The 22,856-nt window shown below is 38.0% G+C and overlaps 2 protein-coding genes across 10 annotated transcripts in view; one reads left to right on the top strand and one right to left on the bottom strand.

The window, feature by feature from the left end:
* Window positions 1-209: 209 nt before the first annotated feature.
* On the bottom strand, window positions 210-13,526 carry casp8ap2 (caspase 8 associated protein 2). 2 transcript variants are annotated; one of them, XM_051725188.1, is made up of 10 exons: window positions 13,301-13,526; window positions 12,891-12,956; window positions 12,609-12,689; window positions 12,045-12,148; window positions 7,740-7,814; window positions 7,514-7,629; window positions 4,439-7,401; window positions 1,708-4,225; window positions 1,495-1,594; window positions 210-1,412 (listed from the first exon to the last, which is right to left on the bottom strand). In XM_051725188.1, exons 2-10 carry the CDS (start codon window positions 12,943-12,945, stop codon window positions 1,350-1,352), a joined length of 6,075 nt encoding a protein of 2,024 aa, XP_051581148.1. In that variant the 5' UTR covers window positions 12,946-12,956; window positions 13,301-13,526; the 3' UTR covers window positions 210-1,349. The 2 variants fall into 2 exon arrangements, with proteins under 2 accessions (XP_051581148.1, XP_051581147.1); XM_051725187.1 differs by having other exon boundaries at window positions 13,317-13,526.
* Window positions 13,527-14,215: 689 nt separating this feature from the next.
* Window positions 14,216-22,856, top strand: part of mdn1 (midasin AAA ATPase 1) — an 82,096-nt gene continuing 73,455 nt past the window's right edge. For all 8 annotated transcript variants that reach the window (XM_051725180.1, XM_051725185.1, XM_051725186.1 and 5 more), the window contains exons 1-10: window positions 14,216-14,481; window positions 14,809-15,035; window positions 15,917-16,141; window positions 16,384-16,491; window positions 16,615-16,807; window positions 16,951-17,160; window positions 18,503-18,634; window positions 18,796-18,899; window positions 19,383-19,497; window positions 20,158-20,333. In XM_051725180.1, the coding sequence (XP_051581140.1) occupies window positions 14,386-14,481; window positions 14,809-15,035; window positions 15,917-16,141; window positions 16,384-16,491; window positions 16,615-16,807; window positions 16,951-17,160; window positions 18,503-18,634; window positions 18,796-18,899; window positions 19,383-19,497; window positions 20,158-20,333 (1,586 nt within the window). In that variant the 5' untranslated portion in view covers window positions 14,216-14,385. The remainder of the gene's footprint in view (window positions 14,482-14,808; window positions 15,036-15,916; window positions 16,142-16,383; window positions 16,492-16,614; window positions 16,808-16,950; window positions 17,161-18,502; window positions 18,635-18,795; window positions 18,900-19,382; window positions 19,498-20,157; window positions 20,334-22,856) is intronic.

The following is a 22,856-nucleotide window of genomic DNA, read 5'->3' as shown; positions in this document are numbered from 1 at the left end:
GTAATTGCAAAAATGGCAAAGAAAAGTGAATTTAGTTAAAAAAATAAATAAATAAAAAAAATAGAAAAATGTCTGGCATCATTTGTTTCCAGTTCCATATTTTAAATTTTACACAATACTCATACAATTAAAAAATAAAAATAAAAAAAGGTGATGATTGAGAATTATACAAGTAAATGCAATTTAAAAAAATATTTAACAGGTTTATTGCAATTTGTGTCTCAAAAAGGACTTCCTTCTTTAAATAAATATGCTTTATTTCAAAAAATTAAAAGGTTTATCAGAACTTACAATATTTACAAAACAAGTTTCAAAAAGGTACTTTTCCCACATCAAGGTTTCTCTATTTTTGGGAAAAGGTGAAAAAACAAAGAAATGTTGCAGTTTGTTAATACATAAAAAATCTTTCAGTTTAATTCCACTTTACACACACACACACACACACGGGAACAATCCCTTCATTCAATTGCTATGAAGCAACAAAAACTTGTTACTCATAAGTTATAAAATCAAAATGACTGATGGAACAAAGACTGTAAATTCAAATTTGGACCATTACAAAACAAAGTGACACTGACAGGTTTTTTTCTGTCTCTATATTCAGAAACCTGTGACTGATATCAACCTCATTCACATTACAAAAGATATAAAACCATTTAGATTTACAACCATTTATGTCAACATTTTAAAAGCAGTTGTTTTCTTCAGAGGTAGGTCTTAAAAAAGGCATTTTGAACTCTGCAAAACTTTTTACAATTTAGTAACTTTAAGTAATTACAAAACATAATTCAAGTCATGTTCTTCAAATACTTATTTTTTGCTGCTCATTTCATTGAATAAAAATGGTCAGCAACTGCAGTACTTTGTGCAATCACAAACTTACCAAAATATAATAGATGAAAATGTTATATACAGGGTTTTATGCACAGAAAACACTATAAACCAATTTATCTGCTTTGACTAGCTGTATCTTTATATCTTTCACCAAGAGTATGCAAGTTAAATTTCAGAATAGACCACACTGCTTATGGTTCTCTGTTTAATAAATATATTTGGGGTTAAAAAAATATTAGGATCAAACCAAATCAATGTATGCGGTGTAGTAATTTATGAATTTTGGTGATCTGAGAACACAATGTTAACCAAAGGAAAAAAAAAAGAGGTGCTAAGAAGTCCACTTTATACTGTTTACTGCAGATTTTTTTTTGTGGGTTGCAATTGTAAGTGCTTTTTCAAACAGGTCAACATTTACACATTTGTTACCATCCAATTTTCAGATACTTTTATGTTTCCTTCCATAGTCTATTACTATATGTGCATTAGCTAGAGAGTCTTTTTGTCTTTTTAAATCAGTTAATCATTTTCTCTTTCTTCTTGAACAGCTTCATCAACTGGGTGAATCTCTCCTCAATCTGTCAAAGAGCAACAATTATTAGTTTGTGACAATTATTAGTAGTTGAATACATATTAATGAGACAGAATAACAATGCATACCTGTTCTGTTGACTTCTTTAACTTCTTTGAAAGAACAGCAAAAGTCTTGGGTGAAGCACCTTTCATTTTCAGCTCGATGAGAATATCCCGGTCTTCATCCCTTCAAAAACACCATCCAATAGTTGTTTAAAATGTATGTTTATTTTATGATTTAACTACCAAGTTATGTACATAGACTTAATGAAACAATGTGCAAACATTCAGTCAACTCACCTAGTCCATGTCACCACCACTTCCCCTTTCTTCCTGATTACATTCTTAGCTGACAGGCTGCTAGGGGACACCTGAGTAACTGCAGTTTTTGAGCCTTTTTCTTTGGGTAATTTTGACCTCTTTTTATGCCTGGACTTGTGCCGTTTATCTTGGGATTTCTCCATTTTGGAATGCTTTGCCTTTGGCTCCGAGTGATGTCCCTTGCGTTTCCTTGAAACCCCCTCCGTTCCAGCCTCTGGTGCACTTTGGCTCCGAGTGGTGCTCCTTGCATTTCCTGACACCTTCTCTGTTGTTTCAGGCTCTGTTGCACTGCTTGCCTCAAGAACAGTAACACATGCTTCTTTGGAAACATGCTGCACATTGGATAGACCAAACAAGCTGTCATTACAGACACCTTCAGATGGGGATATTCGGCTTGAAGGTCGAGCTTCTATTCCTTTATCTGAAATGTCACATAACACAGTTGCCTTGGCTGGGCTTTTGTCTGTCTCTCCAGAGGCAGAGCCTATGTCATTATGTGTAGTAAGAGAGAGGTTAGGCTCCAAAGATGGCTCTGGACCTTCATCTAATGCTGGCTCTCTTTTTCCTTCATTTTGATTACATTCGATTGGGCTAGTAGTAGATGTATGTCTTATTCGCACAATGAAATGATCATTTGACCTCTCCATTACCTCAGCCTGCATTGGTAAATTGGGTTTGAACTGGAAACCACATGGATCAGAACCCTCCCAAGTTCTGCTGGGACTCGACCCACAACTGGAGTTGTCCGTATCCAGAGAAAGGTGGATGTCCTGCTCTGTGGCATCTTCTCCGTCTAGAAGAGCATCTTCACTGTAATGGGCACTAAGGACACTATTTGGGGCAGACAATGGCTGACCAGTTCCAGGGTGCAAGAAACTCAAGTGACTATCTGACTTCAGAGGTGAGGGAATGGTAAGGGACACAGCTAGATCTTCTGCCAAAATAGAAAAGGATCTCTGAGATATTACAGATGATTGAAAAGGAACCTGGGATGGTTCAGAATTAGAGGGGACTTCTAATAAGCAGCTCTCATCAAGAATTGCTGGATCTACCAGCATTTTGCTGTTAGAAGCAAACTTGTAAGGGGAAATGGAAGACCAGGATGTTATGAATTTAGATGGGGTTGTCTTGTTGGGGGTCATAATCCCAATCAAACTCTCTCCTGGAAGTCCTTCCTTTCGGGGGGTACTGACTGGCCAGCTCTGATTGTCCCCTACTGGAATGCTGGGATCAAGCAAATCAGACCCTTGCAAAAGGCACTTGAATATCTCTCCCATTTGAGAGTCAGAGACCAAGTTAAAGGTCAAGCTTGATGCTTGCTGCTCTGTGAGAATTTCAAAGTCTGACCTATCCTGTGCTGATCCATTATGAGAGAGACGACGGACATAGGAAGAGATTTTATTCTCAGATCCAGAGGTACTTTCAGAGGCAGAATTTTCAGACGATGAGCTAGGAAGTTGTTGCAATGTCATCTTTGCCGGCTGATCGTCTTCTGTCATGCTTGCTTTAATATTTTTACCCCTGCTACCAAGGCCCCTGTGGGGAAGATTATTTGTAGGGGCCTCTTTGCCACAATTTCCAGTGTCAACTTTAGCTTTCCTGACCCTGTGAACAGATGTGCTAAACAGCTCTTTTTTAACCTCACTTTCAAACCCTTTTCCCTTAAGAGTTGTACTTTTATGTTCAGATGAGCATGCATTCACAGATGGCTCAGACCCATTTTTAAGGGCTGCCTTCAGTTCCTTGAACAAGAAATCAAACTGCCCATTCACAAATGTCCACAACTTCTGCTTGAGGTCTCCAGCTCTCTGCTCAAAGATACGATTGACAATACCATTCTTGGTGACCTTGCTCATGATAGAAGATATAATCTCATTAAGTCTAACTTTGATGTCATTACCCTGGCAGCCCAATTTGTCCAAGTCAACAGAATCGATGAATTCTGTAAAAGAGGCATGAGACATATCCACAATACAGCAGAAGGCAGTCTTGGTGACATTTCTGTGAAGCTTCATGTACTTTTTCCTCAGCTCAACTCGAATGGTTGCTAACATGCCCATGAATTCATCTAAGGTATGGACTGCTGCTTTTAATGGTGGGCTGACAGTTTTAAAGCGTCTCTTACTTGAAGTGGGACTGCCATCAGCAGCAGCAGTCATTGGGCTCTTTGTTTGCTCAGCAGATTTAGTAGGGACCTTAGATTTCTTTTGGGACACTCTTTTCCCACCTGCATTTATCCTGGGACTTGGATGAGTCCCTGAGGTTGATTTGTCCTGTTCTCTTGGAGGAGTCTGGATAAACAGAGGTCCCTCTTCTTCACTCTCACTCACTATCTCACCATCCTCCAGCTCTTCTTGCTCAGTTCCACTAGCTGAGAGGCCGTCTTTTGTCCCTTTATGGGAAGTAGGTGTGACAGAGGAGTCAGGCGACTCATTTTCTTTGTTCATGTCCATATTCACACTGTCTTTATCACCGCCACTTGTTGTGGTAGAGAGGTCTTTACGGGAAACAGACAAATTAACATTAGTAAGCTGTATATGCATTAACTTGAAAAATCTTTTATATATTACATTAATAATTTTCAGAATAATATTCTGAACATTCATGTACCCCAGCTATGCATTTTAATAAAATGTTCATAATACAGTGCTATTTTGAACTGGGTGCATTATTAAACACTCCACTCTGTCCAAAAAACAAAAGCACTTACCTTTGCTAAGACTCTTGACATGTGGTTGCTTGTCAGCACGTTGAGGCTGTACATTTTTCACCTGACGGACTGGGCTTGTGAGAGGGCTAATTGGTTCTGGAATAACTCTGAGGTTCCTCAGGGTAAGCATCATGGAGTCTTCATCATGGGGAAACACAAGAGGGCTAGATGGCTTCAAGATCTGTTTCTCTTTATCTGTTGAATCTGGTTCTGAGGAACCACCTTGCACAGAAGACATTGCCTCCTCTCTGACAGTGGTATCACTTGGAGCTGTAGTGTCATGATCACTTAACTTTATTTCAGATGTTTTCATATTTTCAGATGCCTGGGATATTTCAAAAAAATTTTGACTTTCAAATGCATCACCTGCTTTCTCATTGTATTGTCTTGAAGTACCCACTTCAACATTACAAATAACTTTGCTTTGGTCATCAAGATTTGCACTATTATTGCTAAGGGAAACTTCCATGGTTACAGAACTCTCAGTAGTCCCAGAATTACTCACAGGAATACTGCGTGCCTTGTCAGTGAACATGTCCTCAAGACAAATCCCATTTTGTGCTGGTATTAAATCCTGAGACTTGGGCTGAGAATGCCTTTGGATTCTCTTCTGAGAAATCTCCTCAGACACAGTGGAGAAAGGAACTTTTTGTTGATGATCATCAACTATTGAATCAGGAGTATTATCCAAGACTGTCAATTCTGATATTTTAGTGGGCAAAGCATTAGAGACAACAATATTCTCTATAATTCCTGGAGAGTCTTCTGTGCAGTTCTGACAGATGCTACTTGGAGATTCTCTTTCAAGGTTTAAATTTGATAAGGAACCATTGTCTGATACATTGAAGTCTATTGTATTGCCTATTTCCTTCTCAGAGGTGGAAAAAATGGCTGGTTCTTTATCCACAGCTTCATGACTCTCAGGGACATTCTCTTCCTGTACCTTTATATTGGTTTCTTCGTCTGAGGGCTTTTCAGAGAACACTGCTGTGAAGAGATAATCAACTTGTTCTGATTGTTTGCAAGAACTGGTAAGGTCAAGCTGTTCAATTGCATTTGTCTGCTCAGGGTCCTTATCTTTCTCCTCAATGCTATTTTGGCTGTTTTTTAGTTGATCTATAACAATGAAATCCTTTCCAAACTCAGATAATCTGCTATTATCAGGCGAGGCTTCTTCAGAAGTTGCTCCAGTAGGTTCCATAGGATCAGAGGGCGGCCTCTGCTTTTTAAGAGGTGATAAGGTGAGGTTCAGTGTTTCCATGAAAGTCAGTTTTCTGTCTGCACTATTATCCTCATTTGATTTGCACGGACCCTTACTGATCGCTAAAGTTGATGGTGATTGTGTATGAACAGATTCAAGATGTGTGTCCTGAACATTCTTACTATGTTTACCTTCTCTGACAATTTTGTGCTTTACTGGAGAATGGTTCTTTATGTCACCTTTGGTAAGAGCTACATTTTTAGATTTTCCATCCTTTTGTACCATACGCTCCTCTTCCTTTCGTTTCCTGTCCTTGCCTACACCCTTTCCTCTACTATAATCCTTTTCAGCACTTGCATTTTTGACAGGGCATATAGAATCTTCCATCTTTCTAGAATTTTCATGGCTATGAGACTTTTTGCTGTTTAACAATGGCTCCTCGATTCTTCCTGATGCTCTTCCCTTACAAATATCCTTTCTTTTAGAATCACACTTGGGAGAAGAAATAGCATGCCTACTGTCTGAGGCATCAACTTGTTTCCTAGATCTCCATTCTCTACATCTTTTATGTTTATAATCTGCCTCCTTTGCACTCCTTCGCTTATACTCTTTGTTGCCGTCTGACCTGTTGCTTCTTTCTCTACTGCATCTGTTGCCCTGATGTTTTTTACTCCTGTCACTATCTTTTTGCTTCTTTAGCTCATGCTCTCTGCATCTTTCAGTTCTAGCGCTCCTCCTCTCTGCACTGGAACTCTCCCGTTGGCTTTTCTCCTCTCTCCTTTGATGGCCACTTGCATTTCTTTTTTCCATTTTGTGGTTTTGGGAATGGCTAGCATCATCCACCACAGCACAAGCTGTACTCCTCCATCCAGACTGTCTTGTTCCACTGCTTGTTCTGTCTTGAAATTGATTATGCATGTACTCTTGACCCTGTGTCTCCATATCTGCAGCAGTCTTCACTGAACTTTTGGATGACTGGGAAGAGACTTCAGATGGCAAGGTTTTGTGCGACTGGAAGGAAGGGCTTTTAGATCGTTCGGAACTTCTAAGAATGACTGGAACCTCAGGTTGCTGATTCTTGTTTTCAATATACATACAGCTATCTTTTGTCAGCTGTCTTTCAGTTCTTCCAGACTGGCTCAAGTTGCCATCCACTCTGTTCTGAGATCTTTGCAACAGGTCCATCTCCTGTGAGTTACACTCTTTGTCATGGTTTTTGCGTTTTTGGGACTTTTCTGGCTTGTCTACCCGTTTTGAAGAATAATTCTTATTGTCCTCCAAGCTACTAATACCACTGTCAGAATTTGTATCAGCAACATTCGATCTAGAGTTGTACGATTTATGAGAGTTTGAAACATTTGTCACTGTGGACGTGGTGTGATCTTTTATACTCCCCGATGTTTTGTTAGGATGGACATGTCCAACCTCGTGCTCTGGTTGAACAGTGACAGTCTTACTGTCAGATATAGCAGAATCGTTTTTTTTCTGACAAGGCAAAGGACTTTCAAGATCAGTTCTTGGGCACCTCAAGAGTACCTCAAAAGATTGTGATGCTACAGCTGATGTTGCTGCTGGAAAAGCACAGTGACCCGGCACAGTGTTTCTCTTGTGCTGATGTACTTCCTTTATAACCTTGTCTTGTCCACATTCTCTAGATTCTGAAAGAGAACTGGTAGCATTGATCAAACAGTGCCTTGAGTTTGTCTGACCACTTTCCATTTCAGATCGGCGGAAATTTTGACCATAGCTTCCTCGACCGAACCTGTGATGACAACACAAAAAGGCAAAGTAGCATTTACTTTATACATATATTGACACCAGCCAGACTTCAGCCAATCTGCTGATCATTCTTAGTACCAGAGCTAGAGTTTTACCTATTGCTGAGTCTGCTAATCTCCTCATCTTTACGTACAATCTCCATTCTAGCCGTCTTGATGAGAGAACAGATGTTCTTCTTCAGAAGTGTGTTTTCAGTGTTCAAACTTGAATTCTTCAAATAAAAAAGCACAAAAGTACATAAGCGCTGTTCAACTAATATAACATTTTGTGGTATTCATTCAGCATCAATAAGACAGAATAACCATTAAAAATTAAACAAACCTTTGTCTGCAGTAGCTGTAACTTTGAGAACAATTCTTTAACCTGGTTTTGTGCTTCATCAAATTTTTGTTTCAACTGTAATGAAAGGCAGACATTACAATGAGAGAATTTAATTATTATGGCCATTTCTTAATCTATGAGGGATTTCCTTTTTTGACCACAAACCAACAGCATGTTATGGAACCATTTACAAAGTGCAAGCTACCGTATTCATATTTGTAACGCCCTCAGGCAGCTGAAGCCAATTACTTCCGATGGCGCTGCTCTGCAGGCGACATGGACACACTGCACTGCGTTTTGTTTGTGGGTTTGTTGTCCTTCTTATGACTCTGGCTGTTGGATCCAGACTTGAATAAATTACGTATAAGTGTAAACAAAGTATTCCTCAATGGCTTGTGTTTCAGGACTTTTACTGCCATTACTGCTGTGGTACAGACTTTTCATCGGTTGCACTGCGTTACCAGCTTGGCAGAGTAGCAACCAGGCACTCTCCTATACAAGGGAAGTGCTCCTGTCTCTATGGCATTACGGGAATGTAACAATCTTGGACCGCTTCTCGGTAAAATGCATCATTAAGGCCACACGATGGCAGCGAATACGGAAAAGAGACCAGAGAGGTGGTGCTCGACAGCGGCTATGGAGAAGAGCCAACCGACCGCCTCTGCCATCGATGATTTTGAGTAATGCAAGATCACTCAATAATAAGTTCGACAAACTATGACTCATGACAAGGGGATGTTTTGAGCAATTTAAGCACGGCATTTCAAAACCTGGCACAGTATATAAAATGTGACACCAGGAAAAAACGCATTTTAGACAAGTGTTATGGTAATGTGACTAATGCATACACAGCCATAGCTAAACCACCCCTGTCTTACTCTGACCACAATACTATTCACTTGATTCCCACCTACAAGACAGCCTTAAAGAGTCGCAAACCATGAATTAAATCAGTTAATGTATGGACGGATGACAGCATAGAGGTACTATCAGGCTGTTTCTTGTGCACAGACTGGGATACCCTCCTCAGAGAAGAGAACCTGGACAATGCCACAGAAGTGACCACAGGTTACATAAAATTCTGTGTCGACACTGGTTCCAAAAGTCGATAAAAGTGTACCCCAATATAGAGCTGGGCGATTCTTTCGATTAATTAAATATTCGTTTTTTTACACAATTTTTTTTTATTTTTTTAAATCGTGGAATCGAGTTTAGCATAACATATTATCAGACGCTGTAGTTGGATACACTATCAATCCACCAATGGCTGAATATAAAAGAGAAAAACAAATGTTCACAGCGCTCTCAATCTGATAAGCTGAACATGTGTTGAAATATGCACGACTGCGCGCTCCAACGAAACATAGGTTAACAACATGGAGACTGCTATAAAAGCCGGTAATATTTCCAGTACGATTGTACATTGTGATTGTAGGTAGACTTCGTCCATCATGCATGTTTACACTGTAACAATAACTATGTTCTGTGTAAGTTAAGAAGCACTAGTGCTACATTTACTGAGATGTCAACAAAAATGTATGCATTTATTATAAAGTGTTAGAACATAAGTGACAGTTATGAGCGCTTCATATCAAATTATATAATGGATAGGCTATAAATGGGAGAATCATACACATCCCCGTTTACCATGATGATTCAGATAGATCGCTAATTATTGCTTTGTTCTGTGACGCATTTCAAATGTACTGCATTTTTAGCCAACATTTAGGAAGCGAAGTGATCATTTTGACAAACAGCGATATTACTGCATTTTGCTGCTCTGCTCAGCGTGTACCGCTAGATGGCGCCGCGTGCTCACAGCACTGACTGACGTCATTATTTTAAACTGGGATTTTTGCTTCGTGCGTTGCTACACTGAAATTTTTCTGATATCTGGACTTTATCTGCAGGTGTTCATGGTTATACATACAAATTTATTGATATACTAAAAATACATTCTAGATAAACATGACTATTTCTAGATATTAATTTCTAGATAGACTTGATCTAGATAAAAATAAATACCTAAATTGGCTTTGAGGTATTTTGTAGTTTTCTTATTTTATATTATTATTTCTGAACTGGTATTTTAAATAAACTTTTATGCTGTTTACAACTTTCTGTCTGTTGCACTTTTTTGTACATTTCTGTTACACACCTTTGTTTTCTATAATGAAAAAAAAATTCTAACCAGGCTGATTTGCATTCTAATAAAGAACATGTTATTTGAATCATGTTGGAGTTACTTTTTTTTTTTAAATACGTTTAAATGTAGGAAAATCTAATCGAAAATCATAAATCGTCCTTAAGTTTGAAAAAAATCGAGATTATATTTTATTGCCATATCACCCAGCAGTACCCCAATAACAAACCATATGTTACAAAGAATGTAAAGGACTGCATTAATAGGAAAAAGCAGGCATTTAAGAGCAACAACCACCAACAAATTAAGAGCTGCAGAAAAGGACCTGAACCAAAAATTGAGAGCCGCAAAGGAACGCCATAGGGAGGTGATAGAAGGACAACTTCAGACTATGAACTCTAAAAAACTGTGGAACTTCATGAAAATAGCTGCCGATTTGAAACCCGCAAAAGAATCCATACCTGTCATAGATGAACTGGCTAAAGCAAATGAACTACATTTCTTCTATAAACAGTATGATAATTGTGATTTCTCTGTTGAATGTGACTTAGTGCTGGACAATATTGTTCTGGATGATGCAGATAGGATTGTGATAGAGCCTAAATCTGTCAACACAGTCTTTAAGCAAATTAATGTCAACAACGCCACAGGCCCAGACGGTATCTCTGCTTTTCTATTAAGAACATTCGCAGATGAACTCACACCTGCCTGGTGCCCTATATTTCAGAGGTCCCTAGATCTCTACGCTGTACCAGCAAATTGAAAAAAGGTCATTATCGTACCCGTTGCTAAGAAACTGTGTCCACAGGAGAACAATGATTTCAGACCCATTTCTTTGACTTCAGTTGTAATTAAGTGTATGGAGAACTTTATAGTGAGGCAGCTGAAAGTGGATATAGGCCCTCAACTAGATCCTTATCAGTTTGCCTACACACACACAAAACAGGCACTGATGATGCAATCAACAGCTTGGTCCACTTAGTGATTAAACACCTAGAGAATCCTAAGGCCTATGCAAGACTGTTTGTAGATTTCAGTTTAGCTTTTGAAACTTTACAAAGTCGTGTTCTTCTGATGACACTACAGCAGATGAAGGTCAACCCATACATCATTAAGTGGTACCATTCATTTCTGACCCATCACTCAACAGGTCAGGGTGAACAGGACCTTGTCCAATACTCTTCCCATCAGTACTGGCACCCCCCAGGGGTGCGTGAGCTCACCAGTCCTGTTCACCAATGAATGCACATGTAGCAAGGCCAATACATACAAGACAAAGTTTTCTGATGACATGGCTATCCTGGGCCTCATGCCAGACATAATAGATACAGCTGCAGACAAATACGATATCCAGAAATCTGTACAGTGGTGTGATGAGCACTTCCTAAACCTTAACGTTAAAAAAAATACAGGAGATTGTATTTGACTACAAATGCCTTGGTGACCACTCACCAGTGGTTATTCATACCCAGGAATAACATAGCCCAGGTTGATTCTTACAAATATCTGGGTGTACATGTTGACAATAAACTGAGATGGAGTTCTCAGGTGGACACTGTCTGCTCTAAAATACATCAGAGACTGGATTTTCTCCATAGATTGAGGGCTTTTGGTGTTCACCAGAAAGTTTTGCTTCTCTCCTACCATGCTGTATTTGAGAACATTATTCGCTATGGAATTACAGCCTGGTTATGCAACTTTAGTGTACAGCTTCATCTTGAGAGCTATGAAAATTATGGGAGTCAGGCAGCATCCCACCCCACAGGATATTTTCAGCATATTAATCACCAGACAGGCCCAGAAGATCATTTCAGACCCCACCCATGTCCTCCACCCAGAGTACCAGTTCCTACCCTCAGGCAGATGCTTTAGAGTCCCAGTGCAGACTGAATGGTTTTAAGAACTCTTTTGTCCCTTTGTCCATCAAAGCTTTAAGTGCTAGCTAAAAGCATGTAAGAGACTTGTAATATTAATCTTATTCTGTACAAATTCATTCCGAATGAAGTTACATTGTATGAGTATTGTGCAAGATTTTGTCAGTGGCAATCTGAGTGTGAGTATGGATGACAAATGTGTATGTAATATGTTTTTTCCAACAATGCAGTGTATGTCCAAGACAAATTTCCTTCGGGATAATAAAGTTTAATCATCATCATACCGACCTCACTGTACGTTGCCTCCTTTTCTTCTTGTTCTTCCCTGATGATTTCTTCATACATATCCATTGATTCCATTGTACATGGGGAAAGAAAAGGATTGACTTTACCTAATAAAAACAAACATGAATACATCGGTTATTACAATCTAAAGAGTTTAATCATCCTATTTTTCTGATAGGAGGCTCTACCTTAAAATACATTGCAGCACATCAGTCACAAGCACAAGAGTCACTCATACTAATGTACATAATATCTAAAGACCCCCCCCCCCAAAATATGAAAGCCAAAGACTTGGTGAAACTGGTGTTAATATAAATGCAATAAATATATAATCATGAGGAATAATCACTAACACTAAAACTAGGAACAGCATGCAGAAACACAACAACAAACACATTGACTGATCATTTGGTTCTGGGCTTTTGTTAACATGCGACTGGAAATGTGAATGCATCCTATCCTATAAACCAGTGCTTATCAACAAATATATAAAGTCTGTATGAAATGTTATACATTTACCTTCAGGCTACAGGGTCATAATTGCCATAATACATTAATGAAACTCACCTCTGTGCCCATAACTCTTAGGGCTGTTCTCCAACCCAGAGTATATGTCCATTGAGTCCTCATCATGTTGTACATAAGTACCTGTATCAAACACAAACACTGATACAGCCATACTGCAACAACAATTCCAACATACACAGCTGACCTAAACATGAACATTATGTTTTCAGAGGTGAGGAAATGAACCTGATAAACTAAATTACAAATTGGAATAGAAATAAAAAAAAAAAAGAAATAATGTTATCAAGATCAAATCATATACATATGGAAAATGTATCTTACCAGATGGTTTGTCATCCAGATCACCATAGAGTTCATCCATTAAATGATCCTCCATTTTTCAGTCAGCTTTTTAAAAAACAGACAATAGCAAAAGACGTTGGTAATAATAGCAGCAGTGGCAGCAACAGTAATAGCAAATGTGTCAGTTCATCTACACCACTTCCTCTATCATATACTGAAGAAAAGGTGCACTGAAATCATCTCAATGGAACATAATACTAAGGAACAAAAGACCTCAATATGACTACTATTGAGCAAGAAAAATAATAAATCATCCTTCAATTCCCAATATAATTTTTGCACAAACTACACTTGCAACTATAAAGATACCAAACTCCGATGACGTAAAAAGAGCAAAAACACATATCATTACAAGTGTCCAAAGTAAAATATATTAAAAACAAGTATACTTCTCGTGAACAATACCCGTTTCTGTGGTAGCAAGCAAGCGACAACAGGCGAAAGATGATCCAAAAACTATAGATCGAAGTTCAGGATCTCACATCCATGCTGTCACGCACGTATAATGTCATTTGTAAGGACATATGAATATTCTATTTGCTTATAGACAACGATTTAAACATTTCTTGAAGCATATTTCCACCAGCTCGGCGCCATCCTCGTACATTCGCAAAACAGGAAGTTACCTCATTTTCCCGCGGTCTCTCCTCTTCTAAAAGGATGTCATTTGTTCCGGGGTTTAACGGGGTAATAAAACAATACACCACTAGTTTACTGAATCATATGAGTTTAGTCATGTGTATAATAATAGCATCGTTATAAGTTATAGGCCCAGTTAATTATTTGGCTAATTACTCCTTTAATTAATGGATTCGAACGCTTTGGGAAGCATGTCTCAATCATTTATGGTCATAGATATTGTCAGTTTATTAATTTAATTCAAGTTATAGTAGATAAATATTTATACAGATTGCAAAGCTATATTTTATAGCGCACTATCTGAGAGAGCTGAGCTAGTGTAATTTCCCATGTTTTAAACTACAGGCAAATTGCAATATTATTTATGCCTAAAATAAATAAATGCTACCAAAACAGCACTACACAGTACTATGGTGAAATTATGGTAACAACTATGGTAAATATGGTCAAATTCAGCTTCTTTTTCACGTAGAATTACAATTTAATACAACTAGGTAGTGCAAACTTAAACGGCATATAAAATCGGATAAAAGGGTCGACCACATTTTAAGTGTATTCTGAAAATCCCTTTATCAAAACATCAAATGTGTTTCAGCACGGGGAGCGCGAGCTCAGTGACACAGTCAAACGACCCGGAAGTGCTCTTCATTTACCCACATGTGGACAGGGATTTTAACACTGACGGGAACGTGCTCACTGTGCTGTGATACAACCTGGACAGCCGAGCGAGTTGTGAGTCTTATGGTTCCCATCACGCTGAATACTTGAAATATCGAAACATTAACCAGCCGCAGAGACATCGACGGAAATCCCTATATTCACGACAAATGATATAATGGATAATCTGGAGTTGAGCCTGACATCTCTGGGCGCAATCTCGAGACATATCGATAAAAGTCACAACGATCTCAGCAAATATCTGGCAAAACAGGTGAGAATGGTGCGCTTCTATTTACCTGGGTTCTTTAAAAATAGGCTTTCGTCTGTTTAAGATATGCAGAGTACCACATGGATGTCACATTGTACAGTCCCACGTTTCTAAAGCTGGGAAACGATTCTTAAATCACGATGTACCAATTGGTTTCAGCTGCTGAAACACTTTGCATCAGAAATAAGTTTTGAGATTTATTATATTATTACCTATTCATTTATTGTTTGAATATTCCTGTTAACTGTTTATATACAAGAGACACTGGCTAGTTTTGCAGACATCATGGCCATTTAGACTGGTGTGAACTTATGAATTGCTCTGCTTTAGATATGGAGTCAGCAGGACAGGCAGTGTATACTGGAATGTCTTGCTCAGCTCCTGTTGCAGAAGGAATACACTCTTCTCATTGCACGTCACTTACGGCCACTGATTCTGGACCTGTTGGAGAGGAACGCAGAGAGGATCAAAGTAGATGTCAGGTTAAATCATGACCTCCATGAGCGCTTGTGTGTGGCTCTAAGCAAACTTCTCAACATCAGTCCAGATGCTCAAACGTAAGTAATCTTTCAGGAGTCATGATCATATATAGGGGAAAACTATTCACAGGTGTTAGGTCAGCTGGTTTTGCTTTAGGACTCTAAACCAAAATTATTTATCATAAAAAAGTAACATAACAACAACAAAAAAAGTCCTTAAAATAGAATATTGAAATGTATTGGTATTACCATGAACTGCTTAAACCTAACAAAATGCTAAATTAATAATATGACGTAGACTGAAAAGGAAAATTGGTGTAGGTTTGCCAACAATTCACTGCGCAAAGCCAGTTGTGGTATGCACAAAGCACATTTATTACTCATTGCAAGTGAACCAGTATTTATTCTAGTTTTTGCGGATGAGGGCATGTCATGTAACCTGTCCAGATTGGTGTCTGCCTTATTTGGCAAGCTTCTTCCAAGTGATAAATGAATTTTCCCTCAAATTTGGGGCATTTTCCAAACTGCAAAAGTAAGAAATACATTTTTTTCAGGAAGGGCTCTTCCACAGAACTGTTAGCTAAGGTTACATTCATACAGTATTGCCATTCTCCCTTCAGAGTGCACACATCAAGAGCTCTGTCCTTCGGAGTGAGTAGGGCATAAGGATGATCACTTTCGATTGGAATTTGCCCTCGATCAGACGCATGACCTTGGATATTAACTAAATATACTGTATGGGAATTGAGAAGTGTTTTCTCCTCCCTTGTAAAAATGTATATCCCTACTCTGCCTTCTTAACCATACACAATTATATAGTTATTTAAAAAAAATTTTTATTATTTGCATTTAGCATTTTTTTCATGCTGCCCCATCAGGTATACAGATTCACGAGGTACCACCTCGAACAAATGTCCTGACAAATATTTCATGACCAAGTTTGAATTTTTCTCACACAGATTCGCAGCAAGGTACTTCAGCAGTGCTCCACCTGTGTTTCAGAGGCTCTTCTTCACAAGTGAAGAGGCTGCCTCCATCCATTATGGACCCAGACGGATGAAGCTACGGGACCTGATGGGGGCCACCCTCCGCTTCCTTCAAAGTGACTGTGAGAAGTTCCGTGTCCTGTGGGACTGGAGTGCCTGTGTTTCACAGCTTCTCACCAGTGACGTTATGGTCAGAAGGTATGACTGATGATGATGTAGAGGTATTGCTAAAGAATGGATCAGACACTTGGTAGTTTTCCAGAAGTATTACCAGATTTTTTGATTATCTCCTAAATCAACATGATCATTTACACAGATTTGCTAGTACTTTCTATCTGTAGTCTAATGATGGATCCAGTACCTACAGAATTTCTTTCTAGCTTTTCAGCAAGGTCCAAGTTTACATTTAATGTGTATGTGTGTGCATGCTTTTTTTTTAGTTATACTGCCCAGTGTCTTGCCCTGGTGTCCCACATGACAGATAACCAGAAAACAATCTTTTTGAGGAAGGTTCTTTCGAGTGAAGAGATTTTGCATCTGAAAATGAAGTAAGTTTGCTGAACTTGCTAAAACCTTTTGAGAAAAATAGTGCTTGACAATTAAATTTAGAAGTCTGTGGCTAATTTGGAAGTGAACTCTAAAATGAAAATTACATTATTGTTTCTTTATAGATCACTTGAGGAAACACAGCAGCTGGAGATAGAAAAGGCTTTGGTTTTGGCTAATCAGGGCTCAGTAATGTGGTGGAAAGAGAGGGTAAATAAGGTCACCAGTGGTCAGGTAGTGACAGAAGACCTGACTCGGAGTGTTACTGCAGTGTGTGGGGTGATTCTTCCCAGACGGACCCCCAGACAGGAGGAACAGGTAAGATCCATAAACAGAAAAAACTCTTTTGTAGTGTAAGACTGTCTGAATCTGTTACTTTTAACTATTTTGTTTCCTCATTTAGTGTATTTTGGGTCAACATTTGTGATTTGTAATGTCACAACATCTTCTGTTATTCTTAGACATGTTTAAGAACTCTGGTTATGGTGGATTCAACCTGTCAAAATCTACGAAGGCTTGCCATGGCTGTGGCATCCCAGAAACCTGTTCTTTTGGAAGGGCCTATTGGATGTGGAAAAACTGCTCTCGTTGAATATCTAGCTGCTGTGACTGGACATGTTAAAGCTCCTGACATCCTTAAAGTTCAACTCGGGGACCAGACTGACAGCAAGGTGAGATGCACTTAAGTTTATTAATGTGCCAAGATTATTATCATTGTTTTCACTTTGCAGCTTTAAGTTTTACAGTTTTACCCATATATTTTAACAAATAATGCGTTTAAACACTCCTGCAGTGCACTCCTAATGTGCAACTCCTAAAGACATGAATTGTAATTTTGCAATAGCTATATGTACGAAATCATGAACACTCACATTAAAATGAAGACTCCAGTCATATCAGTAACATTATAAAAGCTGTTTTATTCTACATGGAGAGGGTCTGCACATGGAGGCTGCCATGTTAGAATCACATGACCAGCTGAATACTACTCACTTAATCTCAGTAACCGTCCTGTTATTTGACACTTTCACTCATTGATTAACCATGGCTTACTGTGAATACTAAATTGCTACAATGTCATCTGAAACTGAAAACTATTAATTTTAAATTATGCTGCATCCAAGCTTCTAGGTGTCAGTGTAAGTCCAAGAAGACAAAAGTTACTGAGTGCAACTTTAAATTAGGGCTGTCAACCGATTACAATGTTTAATCGAATTAATTACATGACATGTCGATTAATTAATAGAATTAATTGCATACATCAAAATATGCTGAAAAAGTCCCCCAAATAAAGATAATTCAAATAAATAATGCATAATAATTCAAAGTTTTATAAATATAATACATTGGGCCTAAAATAAATATTTAATACGGATTGAAATTCAGATTGAAATAAATTGCATTATTGTGGCAAATGAATAAAGCATTGATTAAACAATACAAAAAGTGCCTTAAGAACTCAATATATTGTTTGTTTTATTCTCATATCATTGAACAAGCCTACAGTTGACAGCAATCTGCTTTGCATCGAGTTTGTCGATGTGTCTAGTTCTCACAGTACGCGTTCTTGCATTCCGTCTGCGATTATTTTTAATTGTCGCTCTATGTACATGTTCAGACGGACGCGTTTGGAGCATCTCACTTTTTCAAGTTAAAAGTAGTGAAAACTTTGAAAATCATGTCTCAGGATTCCTGTTTTCTGTTGTGCTTTGCCCACATGTCGTGCTTCCACCATGAGCGGTTCTCATTCTGTTGACACTGCTCATAAAAACAGATGTACTTTAAGCTTGAATTGCTCGAATGGTAGGAAAATCCGTACTTTTATTACTGTATTTGCATACGTGTCAGTGAGCATGATTAATTCCGTTACTGGTTTTTAACACATTATTTTTATATAATTAATCGCACTAAATTAACACGGTAAAACGACAACCCTGGTTTAAATGTATTCTTTATGAGTTTCTGCCGATTATTTACCTGTTCTTTTTTTGATGATGCCAATATTTTCTGTAGATGCTGCTAGGTATGTACCGCTGCACAGATATTCCTGGAAAGTTTGTGTGGCAGCCAGGATCCCTGACTCAAGCAGTCTCAAAAGGATACTGGATTCTGCTGGAGGACATTGATCATGCTCCTTTGGATGTGGTGGGTTCCAAATACATAAACAAATCTCTTTTTTTTTTTCCTTTAATAGGAAAGCCTTCTAGATCTATAAAAAAAAACTTGTAATTTTTGTGTGGTTTAAATGTTTCATGATTATAAGGACAAGCTATACATCAACAGTCTTGTTGTCTTTTTCTCTATAGATATCTGTTCTACTCCCCCTTATGGAGAACAAAAAATTAACAATTCCAGGAAGAGAGGACTGCATTCAGATGACCCCAGGATTCCAGTTCTTTGCAACACGAAGGTATTTACATTATGAATTAATGAATGAACGTTACATTTATATGCCGCTTTTCTGACACTACACTCAAAGCGCTTTACACAGTGAACAGGGGACTCTCCTCAACCACCACCAGTGTGCAGCATCCACCTGGATGATGTGACGGTAGCCATAGTGCGCTCACCAGCTATTGGTGGAGAGGAGAGAGGAGAGTTATAGAGCCAATTAATGGATGGGGATTATTAGGAGGCCATGATTGAGAAGGGCCAATGGGGGAATTTGGCCAGGACACCGGGGTTATACCCCAACTCTTTACGAGAAGTGTCTGAGTTTTGTAAGTGGGATTTGTAATGACCACAGAGAGTCAGGATCTCAGTTTATGTCTTATCCAAAGGACAGATTAGACAAAGAATCCATCACAAACAGTCTATTCAAGCCTCTCTGTGCTATAAGATGTATTACACTAAATCGGTTATTACTACTCTATTAACTCATCATTATTTTCAGGACGTTTTACAGTGGAGGAGCCTGGCATCGACCTCAGAGTACCCATGCAGCACTTCTAGACAAATACTGGAGTAAACTGCAGATCGGTAACATGAGCAGAGACGAACTCAAACAGGCAAGCTTCATCATCTTTATCCGCCACCTTCATCTACTTTATTATTAAATCTGCCATTGTGGAATCCGAGGAAATGAACAAGCAGACTCTGCTGCTAAAGAAGCACTTTCTACAGATCTTAAAAAATGCTCCATACCACTCTCAGATCTGAAACCTACCATAATCTCTTACATCATCAAAAAATGGCAAACTGAATGGGATCAGTGTATTACAAACAAATTGCATGATATCAACCCTGTAGTGGGCAAAAGACACATCTTTAATTTCCGTAATCGCTGGGATCAGATCATCTACACCCGTTGCCGAATAGGACATTCCAGACTCACACATATGTTTTTAATATCAGACGAGGATCCGATTATGCACCGCATGCCACATCCACTATCCTTGAAACATATTTTATTGGATTGTGCTGGTTTTATTTCTCTTAGGAAACTGGTTTACTCAGCAAACACTTTTGAATAGATTTTTAACAAAGTCAATCCTGAATTAGTTTTAGAGTTCTTATCGAAAATACATTTTAAAATCTAACGTTTAGTATAGTTTAACTTGTTTTTCGTCATGAAAATTGCCTTGGAAGCTGGCATGCTGTAAAATCATTAATTAACTAACTATTATTAAATCTCTGATTTCTCTGTCTCTGCCTACCTCTCTATTCAGGTCTTAACAAAAAGGTACCCCAACCTGGTAGTGGTGGTGGAGCGTCTTTTGGACATATACTGCCAACTAACAGGAGACAGACACCAGGTCAACTCTGGTCTTCAGAGTTCCAGTGCAGGTCAAAGCACATCAGATGAACACATCATAACATTGGAGGGCAGAGGCCTTTCACTGAGGTAAGATATCATCAAAACACTTTTCACTAAATAAATTAGAAAAATGCAAAATATTGTTTTAAATTCTTTTTTTTTTATTTATTTTTTTTTTTTTGGTAAAATAGTTTTCTTGTGCCTTTATTCTATGTATAGTTTGCAGAATTTTTTTTCAAGAATTGTAAAGCTGGAATTACAATTTCATTTGAAAAATAATAAAATATAAACAATTATACATTAACATATAGCATAAGGATATTTGTATCAGTATGTTAAATACTTTAGTGCAGAGTTTCCCAACCAGGAGATCGTGAGGGAGTGAACATGCAAAGATGTTGTGAAATTCATAATTAATCCTTGCTCTAGGGTCCCAAAATGAACCTCTTTCTAAATTGTTAAACATTTGGGCAGAATTCTAGTTGTACAGTTTTTAATCTTCTGCATGTTTTATGATGCCTGTGGGCATTTACACTTATCTCTGCACTGGAAAATGACACCATAGATTCATCAATAAATAATGAATGTCAGTTAGGTGCTCTGCATATAACAGAACAGTTGCCTTCAACTAAACAACTGATGCACTACAGTAAGACCCTCACGTCCAGTGTTGCATTAGGGCAGAGTTGTGATGTTTCAGTCTGTGCCCACTCATCCATTGAGCAGCTGGGCCTCAGGCTGTTCATCAGCTTTCCACTGGATCCTGCTGCAGTCGATGACACATTGATCATCTCTCTGTCCCCACTGTGGCACCCTGGCCAGAGATGCAGTGTGAGATTTGGGCCAGGGCAAATCATTTACGTAACAAGCTTTGTACACCCTGCGCTTCTTGTTTAAATATAGTAACATACCTGCCTTGTGGAGAGTTGAAAGTGGTTGTTTTTTTTTCCATTTGTTATGTTTATAATGTTTCTATGCATTCAGAACATGGTACGGTCTGATTTGTTGTGTTTCTGTGTTTGCTGCTGTGGTTTCAAATTTTTTAATTTTGTTTTGGCTTGTTCTTGTTTTGCACTTCAGGGGCCACTAAAGTAATTACTTGAATAACAGGAGCAGCATTTATTAGTTGTATTAAATAAAATTTAGTGTTGCCTGGAATATGCCCATATTTAAAGGCCTTTGAAAGTGCCTGGTGAGGGGGCTGTCCTATAAGGAGAAGTTAAATGTGTGGAGACCCTGCTTTTACGAAAGTAAAAGCAGACAAGAGAGCGTTTGTCGAAACCCAGACCATGGCTGGATTAAAAACAGTTTAACCTGTCAGTCTGCCTACAATCATGAGTGAGTGTGTGTGTGTGTGTGTGTGTGTGTATATATATATATATATATATAAGGGCTGTCGATGTAACACATTAATTGTGTGATTTAATCATTTTAAAAAAGGGGATCTCGAGACGCGATTTCCAACGTTTTAACTACTTTTAACTTGACATAGTGTCCTAGAAATGCAACATTTATGACGCAGAAAACCAGTGAGATGCTCAAAGTGTCTAACGCAGCAGGATAGATTGACAAACTCGATGCAAAATGGATTGCTGTCGACTCTAGTTTTATTCAATAATACGGGAATAAAACAAACAATATATTGACTTTTAAAGCCACTTTTTGAATGATCTAATCATTGCTTTACTCATCTGCCACTGTAATGCAATATATTTAAATCTGAATTATTACACTTATTATAGGCCCTACATACTGTATATTGATAATGATTTGAATTATTATATATTATTTATATTGAATTATCTTTATTTGATGGCCTTTTTTAAGCAAATATTGATTTATGCTATTAATCTGCATGTCATGTAATTAATTCGATTAAAAGTATTGATAAAAAATAATCGATCAATAGCACTATTACTGTGCAAATGTTTTAGGCAGTTGTGAAAAATGTTGCATAGTGAGGATGTTTTCAAAAATAATGCCATGAATAATTTATATTCATACAAAGTGCAATAAATATTAAAAAATTAAATACATTTTTGGTGTGACCACCCTATACCTTTAAAAAAGCACCAAGTCTCCTAGGTACACCTGCGCACAGTTTTTCAAGGTTGTTCCAAGCATCTTGGAGGACTTACCACAGTTCTATGTATTTAGGCTGTCTCGATTGCTTCTGTCTCTTCATGTAATCCCAGCCCGAGATCCGGGCTCTTTGGGGGTCATACCATCTGTTGTTGGACTCCTTGATCTACTTCTATTTTCAAAAGGAAAGTTTGGAAATATAAAATTCATATTTCCTGTTGCCACAATAAATCTGAAGATATAAATAACCCTTTTAAGACTTCTTATGTGGGACTTTTTAAGACTTTTGCACAGGACTGTATATAAATGTGTGTATTTTATATATATATATATATATATATATATATATATATATATATATATATATATATATATATATATATATATATATATATACACACTATATTGCCAAAAGTATTCGCTCACCCATCCAAATAATTGAATTCAGGTGTTCCAATCACTTCCATGGCCACAGGTGTATAAAATGAAGCACCTAGGCATGCAGACTGCTTCTACAAACATTTGTGA

The sequence above is a fragment of the Myxocyprinus asiaticus genome, chromosome 19 (genome assembly GCF_019703515.2).
Source record: "Myxocyprinus asiaticus isolate MX2 ecotype Aquarium Trade chromosome 19, UBuf_Myxa_2, whole genome shotgun sequence".
Lineage (NCBI taxonomy): Eukaryota > Metazoa > Chordata > Actinopteri > Cypriniformes > Catostomidae > Myxocyprinus > Myxocyprinus asiaticus.
The sequence above is the reverse complement of the archived record's forward strand: the minus strand, read 5'-3'. Positions and strand labels throughout refer to the sequence as shown.

Excerpts from the sequence above, each read along its gene's own strand:
- casp8ap2 (XM_051725188.1), bottom strand. The coding sequence starts at position 12,945 with ATGGAGGATCATTTAATGGATGAACTCTATGGTGATCTGGATGACAAA. Across the intron at positions 7,402-7,513 it reads ATTAGCAGACTCAGCAATAG|GTTCGGTCGAGGAAGCTATG; the intron begins GTAAAACTCTAG and ends TTGTCATCACAG. Across the intron at positions 4,226-4,438 it reads TGTCAAGAGTCTTAGCAAAG|ACCTCTCTACCACAACAAGT; the intron begins GTAAGTGCTTTT and ends TTTCCCGTAAAG.